The following is a 13,980-nucleotide window of genomic DNA, read 5'->3' on the forward strand; positions in this document are numbered from 1 at the left end:
CACACACACACACACACACACACACTCATACACACACACACACACTCATACACACACTCATACACACACACTCATACACACACACACACACACACACACACACACACACTCATACACTCATACACACACACACACACACACACACACACACACTCATACACATAAAAACACACACACACAGACCCACACACACACACACTCATACACATAAAAACACACACACACACACACAGACCCACCTGTGTGTATGCCGGCTCTGAGCTGTAGCCGTTTGTTGGGCATGTGTGGGATGGACACCTGTCTCACAGCCGCCACCAGGTCCAGAGACATCTTGGCGATCTCGTCCGCGTGCCTATCGCCATTCCTCTCAGGCAGACCGCTCACCACCATATAAGCATCGCCTATGGTCTCCACCTGTGGCAGATTGACACCAGTGATCAGGAATCAATCAATAAGACATGGGGAACATCCTACTCTGACCACTTGGAATGCTAAAAAAAAATCAATCAATCAGTCAGTCAGTCAGTCAATCATCTATGGTCTCCACTTGAGGAGGATCGACACCAGGTGATCAGTGATCAATCAACAAGATATAGGGAACATCCTACTCTGAACATTTAGAATGCTAACAGATTTGTCTGCTGAAAATCACTGCTGCCATACATCAGTCAGAAAAAGACGATCAATGCCTCCTTTGACCTTTTCCACACAAGCTAATGACTAGTTTCTCACTATCGCTGACAGCACTCGGAAAGCATACGTTGTCATCTTAAATCATTTGGTTGCAAAACCAACATTTTCCGTGTGTCAAACAGACATACACAGAACCATCAAACTTTCTTCTTCAGTATCCACACACAAACTATTATGAATACTGTGAGATTTTGGTGAAATTTCAGGTGAGGCTCCATATTGAATTTGAAGGATTTAAGTGGGAACATTTCTACCTCAGTGTCTGACTACCTCTCCAAATGTCAGAGTGCTTTTTTTGCGGTCGCGTGTTACTGTGATCTGATTGACAGTGCTGTGAAAGACTAAATATTCTTTGCGGTCGTGTGTTACTGTGAACTGATTGACAGTGCTGTGAAAGACTAAATATTCTTTGTGGTAGCTCGTTACTGTGATCTGATTGACAGTGCTGTGAAAGACTAAATATTCTTTGTGGTAGCTTGTTTACTGTGATCTGATTGACAGGGCTGTGAAAGACTAAATATTCTTTGCACGTGTTCTGTTTGTGTCGGCAGTGGCCTATAGATATACATATACTGTTCTCTGGGTCATGGGTTATGCTGGGAACCTAAGGGTCTAGTTAGAGCATCTGGCCATAGAACCTAAGGGTCTAGTTAGAGCATCTGGCCATAGAAGAGTCTTCATAGAGTTAACGACATGTTTTCCTGAAGCCTGAGCCGTTGTTTTCGCTATGTTTAGCTTTAGAATTATTAGTACCGGCTGTGTGCAACTGTTTGATGTGTGATTTACGTCTCTTCAGTGGTCTAATTGTGTGCTGCTGAGGTCGGTCACGGTGGAGACATCTTGAGAATTGGACAACATCAGCAGAAACTACATCAGACGGCTCAAGTAGACTTTGAAATCTATCCAGCATACTTAGTGACTTTCACAGTTGTTCTGCTTGTAGTTCTATTTGATCTGTAATTAATAAATGCCGTCAAGATAATCCTCCAGTGTCATCCGAAGTCAAGTCCTTTATTCAGGGAATCATTTTCCTTTCCAGTTTAGCTTAGTTTAGAAACACAATGCAATTTGAAAAACACCAAAATCCAAGGACTATTCTCCTGCAGTCTGGGCTTACCTTGTAGACATCGTAGGAGTCGATGCGTGTGTCAAAGCACATGTAGAGGTTGTTCAGCATCTCCACCACTTGTAGTGGCGTGCAGGACGCAGATATGGATGTGAAGCCCACAATGTCAGAGAAGAAAATGGTCACCTAGACAAGCACAATGGTTGCACAAATGAACCAGCTGTGTTACTGTATATGGGATGTGCAATCTGCTGCAACAAAGAGACAAGGACATCTTCAAGGACACGCTAAAACTAGAAAACTCGTCTGTTTGTTATTGTCCTCTGTATATTTTTGTTGATGTTATATCACCTTATTATTCTGCTGAGGTTTGTTACCGCAGCTGTCCAATGCTCTCAAATGAGATGCAAGCAATTTTCTCCCCATATTCAGTTTTTTTTTTTATCTCCTAATGAATATTTAAACCTATAATTGCAGGCAATTACGGCAAACAATAAGAACAAACACACCAAAAGCATGCGATGCATCTGTGCACGACACTCCTGCTGAAGGGTCTGACCACAGCTTCTTGCCCAGCAGGTCACATATTGAACCTTTAAGCCTTAAAACATAAAAACATAAAAAGAAAAAACATCTTGCCATTCTTTATTTGAGTTATTTGGTTTAAAGGTTACCATCTTGTGTGCTTTTGGTGATATGATTCAGCATCAGGTCTTTTTTACACTGATCCTGACATTGACTTTCAGCGCTTGCCTTTTTGACATGCCACCAAATGTCAGTGATGGTGCTCTGCGCTTAATCTCCATTTAAAATACTTCACCCTAGGCAGAGCTCAGTGAGGTTTGAGGAGTCTGTCGTTCTGGATCTCCATTTTCAAAGGTTTACTCTAACTAGTGCTCAGTGGATTTTGAGGAGTCTGTTTGTGGATCTCCATTTTAAAAACCTTTAATCTAACCATAGCTCAGTGGCTTCTGGAAAGCCATTTGTTCTGAAACTCCATTTTAAAACCTTTACCTGAAGCAGAGTCCAGTGGGTTTTGGAGAGCCATTTATTCTGAATCTCCATTTTAAAACCTGTACCCTGAGCAGAATTCAGTGGCCCCGCCTGCTCACCTGCTCGTAGCTCTCCGCCTCTACGTGTTTCTGCTGCCTGAGCTGTTTGGCCACGGACTTGGGGAGCATCTGATGGAGAAGGTTCTCTGCCAGCCGCCGCTCCCCTTTCAGGTCCTCGGTGCGCTCCTTGAGGCTGCGCGCGTAGTTCTGGATCCACTCCGTCATCTGCTTGAAGGAGAAGAGCACGGCCGGGTAGATGAGGCAAGCCAGGCTGAGCAGGCACAGCTTCAGGCTGAGGCTGGAGAGCAGGTCTCGTGACCGGAGTCTCAGGGACACGCCGGCGGCCCCCACGAAGCACTCCTGCGTGTCCCACGCGGGGCCCAGCACCCCGAGAACACCCTCTGAGCTGTTGCCAGGCAGCAGATTATTGGGGGCTTCCAGAAGAAAGAGGGAGTCCGGCGCCACGTCCATGTTCTTAGCCCAGCACCGGTCCAGGTTCTCACACATGAGTTTGGCCATGGTGAGGCTGTTGAGAGTGGACCACCACTTATGCTGAAACCCAAGATGGTCTTTAATCTGCTGAGAATCTAGTAACTGGTGGGTTAGCTCATAGAAGCTCACTAAGAGCCTCAGTGATAAAACTTCTACCCAGTCTGGAGTCAGTTTCAGGAGCCTGATATCATATTCAGTATTTCCCCAATAATCCAGCAATAAGGCTATGGACAGCGTGAAACCGAGTGTCCTACCATCCAAATCAGTATCTGTTGTGTTGAAAAGTTGTGAGTGAATCCTTTGCAGCTGCGCACAGTACTCATCTAACTGCGTGCCGCAGCGAGATCTCAGACCAGAAGTGTTCACCTGAGCGCACGCCGTCATCTCACGTCTCAAAACAGCCAAGGGGCTGGAGCACGCGTTTTGCACCGTTTTGGCGTCATTTAGCTCTGTTATACACACATTTCTCATATTCTGAAGATCCATTACGAGCTTTAGAGTGGCGTTAGTCCGACAAGAGGTCAGCTCACTCAATGAAGCCTCAGTTGCACGCCACGCGGCCGTGCGCGTGTTGAAATCCATAGCCACAGCACCAAACAGCGCGAAAATGGACAAGGCGCACGCAATGAAGATCCGGCGCACCGTGCGGTTGCCGCCACCAAAACCACAGGGAGGAGGGATCCTAAAAAGTGGAGAATATAGTGTAAAACACTGGAACGTTGGGTTTTATAATCGATTTTTAGTAAAACAAGGTATTAGGCCTACAAAATCCATACCGTTGAAGTTTTACACAACTGAGAGTAGCCAAAAATGTAGATAATTTATCGGTCGGCCTTTCAGAAAACAACAAGTCGAGTTAACATTATTTAAATACATTTAATGCAGCTGGATAAAAATGCAATAATTGTAAAATCATCGAAACCAAATGTAATATATCTGCTATAGTTGCAAATAAGCTTTTACTTGTACTTGCTTGTCTTTACAATATCAACTTGTGGCTGTCGTTAATGACAATAATAATGATAATAATAATAATAATTATTATCGTTGTTTCATAATAGAGTATGAAATAATGAATAGGCTATCAAGAAAAATCAAGAAAACTTTACCTGCAAACATCGCATTCAGTATCTCGGTCTTCTGATGCTTTACGTAAGAACTTGTTCCTCTTCTTTGACCGTCTGCTTTTAATTTTAGTGATGGTCCCTTTGAGAGAGGCAGACGACAAGGTCCCAGAGGCGAAACAGTCGCTTTTCATGTATTCCAATGATGACATGGGACAAGTCCAGTCTGTCAACGGCCGGAGTGAAACCGTGAGCTCAGTTCGTTATGCGTTCGATCCGCTGGTCGGAATGACTACGTCATCTCGGCGGAGACAGTTCCATTTGGGTTCATTCGACACTTCTGCTCGAGAGGCTGAATAACATGCAGTGACGTAGGTTTAATAATCAAGTGAGAATTTAATGGCAAGAGGTTGCTGAGTAAAAATAACAGCAAGTGGGCTTCTTTACAATCCAGTTTTCACGTATTGCGGATGAAAGTAAATTGGTATACAGTGCTGAAAATTGTTGAGCAAGTTGATGACCCAGGCTACTGGACTGTTTACCAAAATTGGACAGTCAATTTTAAAGCAAAATAAAGCTGCAGTTTTTTTAGCCATTTCTTGCACCCATCAGAACACTCGTGTTTTCCACATTTAACCTTCGTTCATCCGGGATCGAATGTTCCCGTAAGACCTTTTAATCATGGGCTTATAGGCCTGTGATATTTATAGACTCATATCCTCTTTGTCAACCCTTAACAGGCTACACATCAACAGGTGTTTTGCCAAAGAATACACTGCAGTTAGTAAAATGTGAATGATTGTCAGTGTGTGTTCGCCGTCTTATCCCCATGTGTAAGAACAACCATTTAAAGGGCATGTTTCCACATTTTATTAAACACGAGGAAAGGTGAGCAGAGTATATCATACTCCCCAAAAAATGGTGTTAATATACATATAATTCCCTAGACCATCTGTCCTCTCCCTCCTAACATTGAATCGAAATTTGGTTTAGCTTACATTTTAAGACAGTTTTCAAAACCTCTAGAAAATACAGAGTAGATGAAATCCCGACAAGCATTTGCCATAAATAATATAATTTACAGGCAGCTATTTTTCTTACTTACAAACTAAATCAATATGACATTAAGTCTTATCAAGCCCCCCCCCCAAAAAAACATAAAAGCCAAAACAATGCAATGATGACAAATCAAATCTTTTCGTTACACTAGTAGAGTAATAAGCCTGTGTGTTTCGCCATTATGGGTTATCTTGGACGAATTTATAAAAAGGCAAATGCTCATGTTGAATTTTAGATTGCGATGAAAGACTTCATTTTATAGCCTATGTAATATACACAATTCGATGTTATCTGTAATATGAATGCATTTTAATATATTTGTATATTTATCGAGATTTATTTTTCATTCGTGCGCTGTGCAAAGCCACTCCCTGCTTGATTAAGTCATCAATACTCACTAGCCTATAATAATTAATTCATAAAAAGCCTGACAACAACCAAACTTCATTAGAATGGGTGGACTTACACTACCCTTTGAAAAAAAAAGTCATGGCTTTAATGTAAAATTAGCCTTCTGCAAGGCTACTTCATTTCCGGTTATCGGGTCCCGCCACTGTTCCACACAGCTTCAGATTGCAGCTTTCATTGCACTCCCGGCCTCGGCCGCATCAGCCAACTTCTGAGGGGAAAGCGGGTGCAAACGCGCACATCACCGCCCCCTACCGGCGACAGAGACGGCTCATGTACTAAATCCATCCTGTTGGTAAAAACCATGATGAGAATGTGAAAGCAAATGCATGACTGCACGACCACACACACACACACACACACACACACACTTTTTTAAGGTACAATATGTAGACATCATGTCATCCTGAAATGAGAACATAATATTACAAATCTGCCTTAGCATGAGTCTGGGTTCCCAGCATTCTATACAGGATGTATGAAATCTACAATAATTTTGATCAATACTGTTGTTTTATCATGCCTTCAGAATAACATTCTCTGCCTTACGCCTCAGAATTTAATTTTTTTGTTACTTCTGCCAATAAAAATGACATGTTGCACTGTCAAAATTTGCAATTTCCTTTCATATAACGGAATGGAACAATTTGATGAAAAATAAATAAACTTGGAATGTCCACCTGATCAGCACCTGAGTTTGTTTATGTCGCATCTTATGGGTCTGTCTCTTCAGTTGTTATCTTAACCACCTGAAAGGGCCGAATATGAAAGTTAGTAACCACATTTAGCCAATTCCGATAACAAATACACCTTCTGGAGTTTATCCCCTTTAGGCACTGCAGGCACAAACACAGTTTAAAGATGCAGTCCGCAATTCTGGCAAAAGGTTGCTTACATTTAAGATCAACAGCCATCAATCAAATGACACCCCTCCCTTCCACGCTCCTGAATGCTAATTGGCTGGAATTGCGTATGGCTCAGTGCGAGCCGCTATGCTTGTTTCCCCACTCACAGAGCCAGGACTGTGTGAGGTCACACACACTGCACAGCCCTCAGAGGACCCTAAGGAGCAATTGGCTAAATTAGACAAAAAAGTTTTGGATTAGAATTGCAGACTGTGCCTTTAAGGTCCAAATGTGTCCCCACTCAGATTCATTCCCTGATTAAGTGATGTTGATTTCAGGGGCGTCTAGGAGGGCGAACAGCCATATCTGAAACGTGTCGACTGACTGAGAGGGCGAACAGCCATATCTGAAACGTGTAGACTGCTGAGATCCTCAAAGTGATCAATAATCCCAGAAGGCCTCATTAAGAGTCACCCCACCACCGCCTCTACTCACCAGCAAGCACAGATCTATAAAATGCCTGGAAATACTTGATTTATATATAATATTTAATTGATGTATTTATTGAAGTACTTTATTCTATGCCACCGCACTTTGTTCTACTCTTAATGTATTTATATTTTTTTTGGGGGGCTGTTCCTACTGTTTTTGGATAGTTGTAGTATTGTTATGTTATATGTTGTTGTTGTGTTATATGTTGTCCCTCGTCACACCAACAGGAGAAGAGGAGGAGGAGGAGGAGGAGGAGGAGGGAGGGGGTAAAGTGCTGTAGATGAAGCCTTGCTAGTGTTTGTTTTCCGTGTGCTGTGAGGATGAAGCCTTGTTAGTGTGTTTTCCGTGTGCTGTGAGGATGAAGCCTTGCTAGTGTTTGTTTTCCGTGTGCTGTGAGGATGAAGCCTTGCTAGTGTTTGTTTTCCGTGTGCTGTGAGGATGAAGCCTTGCTAGTGTTTGTTTTCCGTGTGCTGTGAGGATGAAGCCTTGCTAGTGTTTGTTTTCCGTGTGCTGTGAGGATGAAGCCTTGCTAGTGTTTGTTTTCCGTGTGCTGTGAGGATGAAGCCTTGCTAGTGTTTGTTTTCCGTGTGCTGTTAAGTTCACATTGTCAGCGGTGTGGGTGGTCTTCACACAGATAACCTTTGTAGAAGTGTATTGTAGTGCCCAAGCCCCATCTCTCCCCACAGGAACTTCCTGGCCAGCCACAAACACACACATTGGTCTGAGGTAATACACCGATGATTACAATACACACAATTAGAAGGTCTCCCAGGGGCATCATGGTAGCGCAAACAATCTTTCAATGCGTTTCATTTTTTTCCCATGATGCACCTGGTAGGACTGCGCCCTTGCATACATCCAGTGTTGCCATTCTAAGTATCACCTTCAGTATACATCAGTTTGGCCATGTTTTTTGTCAAGTTGCTTTTCATTATTGCAAGTTGCAAATAGCATTTTACGGGGATATTGGTTTGGTTGAATGTTTTCTTGCTTTCAGGTCAGGCAATGCAAGTAAACTGTATTGGATTGAGGTTTAGGTTAGGCAGGTTTAGTCTAGATAGGCAAAAACCTCTGTGTCCTTGTCTGGCAACACCGGACGTATTCCACCACAATCATCTGAGCACCCGAAACACAGCACCCAAAGAGAAGAGTCCAGGTGTAATTAACTCATTAATTTAATCAGACGGAGTCAATATAAAACACCATGAATCCAAACAAACAAACAAACAAACAAATCAATCAATCAATCAATCAATGTTTTCTTAAAGCACTGCCAACAGATTTTTTTCATTTGTGCTCAAAAGTCTAAGCCATGACTTGGGGAGCTAGACCCAACAACAAAAACACTCAACTTCAAATAGATACGTCACTCTTTCATGAACCTGCATTCACACACACTCAAAGCCACACTCACCCTCAAAGCCACACTCACTCACACACACACACGCACGCACGCACACGCACAGCAATCAGTGCTGCATTTGTTTTCATTCACATTTAATTGCTCAGAACAGTCTGGTATCAAAACACAAAGGCTGCAGTAGTTTCCACCATCTCTTCCCCATGACACTGCACCCCATACACCTGCACCCACATCAAACCTGCATTTATACAACTAAACCCAGAGTTCACTCCTCTCACTACAGTGTCCATCTGTCCAAATAGGAACGCATCTAATACCTGCTATCTATCTGACAGGGGGTGGAGATGGTGTAATCTACTGCAGTGAAGACAGAACAGGAGGGAGGGGGGTCAGATGAGACGGAATGAGAGACGGAAAGGAAACGATTCGATTTGGTAAAGGAACAGAGAAATCGCTCACGAAACAAAACAAACACATACACACACGATCAGAAGACTTGAAGCTTGAGGCTTGAAGGCACCAGTGAAAATAAACCCAAAAATAACAAATATTGATTTCTGCTGAATGGACAGCTAGCTTCTGCTACTCCACTAATGATGGGTAAGAGAAGACCACCACACACACACACACACACACACACACACACACACACACACACACACACACACACACACACACCACCTGTAAGAGAACATGGGCGTGTGTTGTGTCGTTTTTGAACAGCAGTTACATTCAAGAACGTGTACGGAGAAACTCAAAGGAACAAAACAGTTTTTTTTTTCTTCTGCTTACCAGGTAAAAGCAATTTGCATATATTTAAAACGAATTTCGGTTGGTTGCTTTTTTTTTTTTTTTTTTTTATACAACCCACAACAATGTCAGTTATACCAAAGGAAGAAAAACTACTATTTCAAGATTAATTGAATTTAGACACACGTGGTATAGAAGTGTGTTGTGTGGCTAGAACCACATATACAATGGTGCTTTCAATTTAAATTTGATGGGTCATCAGCGAAACCCAACCCAATATCATTGCTGAGGCACTGGCGTACACACGGACCGAGCCCTCTCTCTCTAATTAGAGATGAGCGATCGTTATGGGCAACCACACCGGATTAACGTTCCGACACACTTTCAGAGAGAACCCACCAACTCATGGAGCAGGGTTTGAAAAGGATCACTCAGCTAGAGGTGAAAGAACGAAAGAAAGAAAGAAAGAAAGAACATCACCACCAGAACAGAAGGAATGAAAAACAAAACCAGAACAAGTCAACACAGAAGAACCCAAGAAAAGATGACAGAGGAGGCCCAAGAAGGTGAGAGGCTGTCAGTCACGTCGAGCGAGCGAGCAAGCAAGCAAGCAAGGGAGTGAGGGTACATCTCTCTCTCTCTCTCTCTCCCTCCCTCCCTCTCGGTCTCTCTCTGTCTGTCTATACCTTGCTCCTGAAGAGGGGCTTGGCGCCAGGGCCGCAGTACTCGTTGTAGATGAGTTTGAAAAGGAAGAGGTGGAAGAGCGTGATGAGGGAGGCCACGCTGAACCAGAAGAGGAAGGGCAGGCCCGGGTACTGCTTGGCCATGTGGTCCTCGTGGGCCATGATGGTCTTCACGTGCAGCGTGTGGCGCAGGTCCTGCAGGTGCGTCAGGTCGGTGGAGATGTACAGCAGCGCCGTGATGGGCTGCGTCACCAGCACCGGGAACGTGTGCCCTTTGACCTCCGAGGTGAGCTCCACGGGCTCGTTCATGCAGCCGGCCTCGCAGGCGTACAGCTTGACGGGCTTCTCCTGCGGCTTGACGGACAGGTGCAGGAAGGGCTTGCCCTCGGCGTCCAGCAGCACGGCCAGGCTGATCAGGTCCTGGTTGTAGTGGATGCCGCGCAGCGAGTAGCTGTTGTGCAGCACGTCCGGGTCGGCCTGGAACTGCAGGTGGTTCTCGGTGAACTGCAGGCCCCCGAAGCTGAGCACCATGCCCTGCATCATGCCGTGCACGCCGGCCGCCACCAGCAGCTTGCAGCCGCGCTTCTGCAGCGTGAGGTTCCAGAGCGTGAGCAGCTGCAGGATCTGCGCCACGCTGGAGACGCGGCCCGGCCACAGGTTCTCCGCGTGCATGGTGGCGTGGCCGCTGAAGCAGTGGTCGGCGTAGTTCAGGCTGGACTCCATGTCCTTCCGCTCCTCTGCGCTCCCCTTCCGGTCCAGCAGGGGCGCTGTGGACGTGGACAGGATGTAGTAGAGCGTGGTGTTGACCGTGTGGCTCGATGGTGTGTGGGCGTCCGTGATCTTCTTCATCTCAACCCCTGCAGGGACACAAACATGTGACAAGATGATTCAGTCTCAAGATGAATCAGACACTTCCAAACCAACAGAAGCAGTGTTTTTTTGCAAACATTTTTCAAAACAACATCTACAAGACTATATCCACTTCTGATCCGCTTATGTGGGTGCTTTGTTTCTGTTCTTGTTTGGCCTGCTCTGGTTGTACAGCACTTTGGTCAATGTGACTTGTTTTTAAATGTGCTATATAAATACATTTGACTTGACTTGACTTAACTAACACGTTCAAAGCACATGCGCACCTGCAAGGCATTGCCCCTCAGTCTTTACAAAAAGCATTTAAAAAATGTTGATGAGGTTTCTGGGGCATATACTTTTTTAATACAACTTTTGCAATACCGTTGCATCTTGAAATATAAATAAAATACAAACAGAGCCCAAAGAAATTCCATTCTGAAGCCACTCACAGCCTGTAAGCAATAAGACACTCAGAGAAGATAAGATCAAAGTCCGGTTGGTTAGTCTGGAGCAGATCAATAAGATGGGGCTGGAGATAGACTGGGCAGAGCAGGGACATGTATAGGGAGGTGTTTGTTTTCAGCCTCTGGTTTAGCGTTAACTAGACAAGCTAGTTTTGCGTCTTAGTATTTTATGGATCGTTAAGAATGAGGGACATTCAGGAGTTCAGCAGTAAACAATCTAAAATAACCTGTCAAACCAGAATCGACCCCTGCATGCCTGCCCTGCCTCGCCTCGCCTCACCAGACAAACTCACACACACACACAACTTCTAGCACATTCCCTGTGGGCAAGTCACCCTACCGGATATGAAGAGGTCCATCCAGGCCTGCTGGTGGTCCTGCACCAGCTCCTCCACGTTGGCCCTCAGCATCTCCAGCATCTCCTTCCGGGCCGCCTCCTTCAGCTTGGCGAGCGTCTCGTCCGCCTTGGCCGGGTCCACGGGCTCGGACGTGTGCACCACCGACACCACGTTCTCCGTGTAGTCTGACTTGGCGCTCACCGGGAGGCGGCTGCCCAGCTTCTTCATGGCCACCACCATCATCACTACGGCACCGCTCTTCTCGGTGAGGACTCGGCCCGAGAACAGCAAGATCTCCCGGTCCTCCAGCACCTCGGGGCTGCTCCGGAAGCCCGGGGACTCGGTGAGCACATCCATGGTCAGGGCCCTGTCTGTGGGGTTGCTGATGTGGATGCGGTGCAGGTAGGTGTTGGGACGGCTCCGGTGGGCGATGTATTCCTCGCGCACGGTCACACACTCCCGGGACGATGATGATGATGATGATGATGGAGCCTGGCCTGGCTGGATGCAGCGCACCGAGAGAACGGACCCCTTTCGGAACCAGAGCATCATGGCTCGAGCTTCCTGTCTCTTACCCGCCAACTGCAGCCGTACATTGGGAGCGAAGTCTGTTTGGTGCACAGGGGCCGACCCTGGCTGGGCAGAGGGGGACACCCACAGTCTGTTGGCTTCGATGTCCACCAGGAAATGCCCATTGCCAACAACAAATGGGGCCACATCCTCACTGTTGGGGCTCAGGATCACACCCTCCCCCCGCTCAACAGACGCCTTCCACCTGTTGATGTCTGTCTGTAAACAGGCGCCTGCTGCCCCGCCGGAGTCCCTGGACATGTTCAGAAACTTCAGGACTCCGTCTGAGGTGAGGTACCAGTAGAAGATGAGGAAGAGCAGCAGGCCGAGGAGGACCCGCCGTGCCCAGCTGCTTGACAGCAGGCCGGGCATACCTTTCAGTCTCTGCTGAAGCCACATGTTTTTAATCCTCCACTTTAGATACTGAATGGTTGATCCAAACGAGATCTAGCCCAATTTATGAAAATTGGTTTGCGTTAACGTCAAATCTGCAGGGGTGGCGAGTCAGCTGAGCTAACTGACCTGCTGGCTTCATAAAATTGGAAGCAACAACTTGACGGGGAGACGTGACGCAACTTATATTAAGGTTGCTATCCAATTCCTATGCTACATCCTACTTCGACAAAACAAGGAGTGACAACGATAAAAGTGGATGTGGGGCGACTGATCAAATGCTTAGAACAGGCAGCATACTCAAAACATCGACGAAGCAATAATGTTTTCTGATTGTAAAACCCAACTTCCTAATCGCGTGCCTTGTTAGTAGATAACGTGACCTGTCGTCGACAGCTAGTCATTCCGGTTAGCATGCTACATATGTCTCCGGAACTGATGAATTGCTGCTGTTGACAGGATAGCTACCAATTCTCCTCATTTACATGACAGTTATAAACAGTTTATCTACACTGCACATGCAAACAGTCTGTGATTCGGCGAAAACCGTGTTAGCTAACCAACAGCAAAACAAGTAACGTTAACGTAAAGGTCTATGTTCAACAGCTAGCTAGAAAATACAAGCCAGATAGTTTGTACAGCCCTGTCTAGCAATTAATGTAGATACACCAATGTCCCTCATGTGTTATTAAATAAAGCAGTAGCACACATGAGGGCTTGCCTGAGATGACCGTTTGAGTCCACCCCAAAGTAGTAGTTGACGCTACACCATCCGCCACAGTGTTTTGCTACACTCAAATGCCTTGACACTTCAGATTTTTTTTTCTAAATTACCGTAAAGTGTACTGTCAAACAGCAACCGGAAGTGTCGTGATGTCAACGACGTGTTGCCTTCCTTACGACCTTTCACGTTCACTCGCATAGCTACGTGAACTTGTTCAAATTTTACCTCCTAACTCTCAGATTAACCAGAAAGGTTGGATTCGTTTGTAAATTGGTGTTAGAATTTATAAATACATTTAAGAGTGTCAGAAATTTATTTTATTCAGAAATAATTTTAGTTTCTAAGTTGTTCATACACTCAACAACAAAATCTCATGCATTAAAGCTTGTATGTGTGGTCTGGAAAAAAGCTTTTATGTGTTAGGCTACTCTTAATCATAAAACATTAAACTTTAAGGATTCAGAATTTGGCCTAATGTTTTGCTCAGTAAATGGATTAAAACATTCATATAATTTGCTCAAACCCCTCACGTCCCCTTTTACTGTAAATTAACTGAATACGACATTAGAAATGACAACATAGGATAGTTCCCTAATACACAGTCGACAAAGAAGACAATCTTGTTCAGGCTATAAACTGTTTGCCCAATACTGTTTGTAATTGCATTTATTT

At 45.1% G+C, this 13,980-nt stretch overlaps 2 protein-coding genes across 4 annotated transcripts in view; both read right to left on the minus strand.

Annotated features, from left to right (window-relative positions):
* The window catches only part of LOC105904260 (adenylate cyclase type 9), a 10,232-nt gene extending 5,199 nt beyond the window's left edge, over nucleotides 1-5,033 (minus strand). The window contains exons 1-4 of one of the 2 annotated variants that reach the window (XM_031567064.2): nucleotides 4,413-5,033; nucleotides 2,872-3,985; nucleotides 1,811-1,945; nucleotides 240-414 (exon numbers count right to left, since the gene is read on the minus strand). In XM_031567064.2, the coding sequence (XP_031422924.1) occupies nucleotides 240-414; nucleotides 1,811-1,945; nucleotides 2,872-3,985; nucleotides 4,413-4,579 (1,591 nt within the window). In that variant the 5' untranslated portion in view covers nucleotides 4,580-5,033. Of the gene's footprint in view, nucleotides 1-239; nucleotides 415-1,810; nucleotides 1,946-2,871; nucleotides 3,986-4,079 lie in introns of both variants that reach the window. The other variant, XM_031567065.2, reaches the window with a different exon arrangement.
* Nucleotides 5,034-5,222: 189 nt separating this feature from the next.
* On the minus strand, nucleotides 5,223-13,401 carry kiaa2013 (KIAA2013 ortholog). 2 transcript variants are annotated; one of them, XM_012832125.3, is made up of 4 exons: nucleotides 11,624-13,401; nucleotides 9,971-10,824; nucleotides 6,526-6,583; nucleotides 5,223-6,123 (listed from the first exon to the last, which is right to left on the minus strand). In XM_012832125.3, the coding sequence occupies exons 1-3, from the start codon at nucleotides 12,588-12,590 to the stop codon at nucleotides 6,548-6,550; spliced, it is 1,857 nt and encodes a 618-aa protein (XP_012687579.1). In that variant the 5' UTR covers nucleotides 12,591-13,401; the 3' UTR covers nucleotides 5,223-6,123; nucleotides 6,526-6,547. The 2 variants fall into 2 exon arrangements, with proteins under 2 accessions (XP_012687579.1, XP_031422926.1); XM_031567066.2 differs by having other exon boundaries at nucleotides 6,515-6,583.
* Between the last annotated feature and the right edge of the window lie 579 nt (nucleotides 13,402-13,980).

This window comes from Clupea harengus, chromosome 4 (genome assembly GCF_900700415.2).
Source record: "Clupea harengus chromosome 4, Ch_v2.0.2, whole genome shotgun sequence".
Taxonomy (NCBI): domain Eukaryota; kingdom Metazoa; phylum Chordata; class Actinopteri; order Clupeiformes; family Clupeidae; genus Clupea; species Clupea harengus.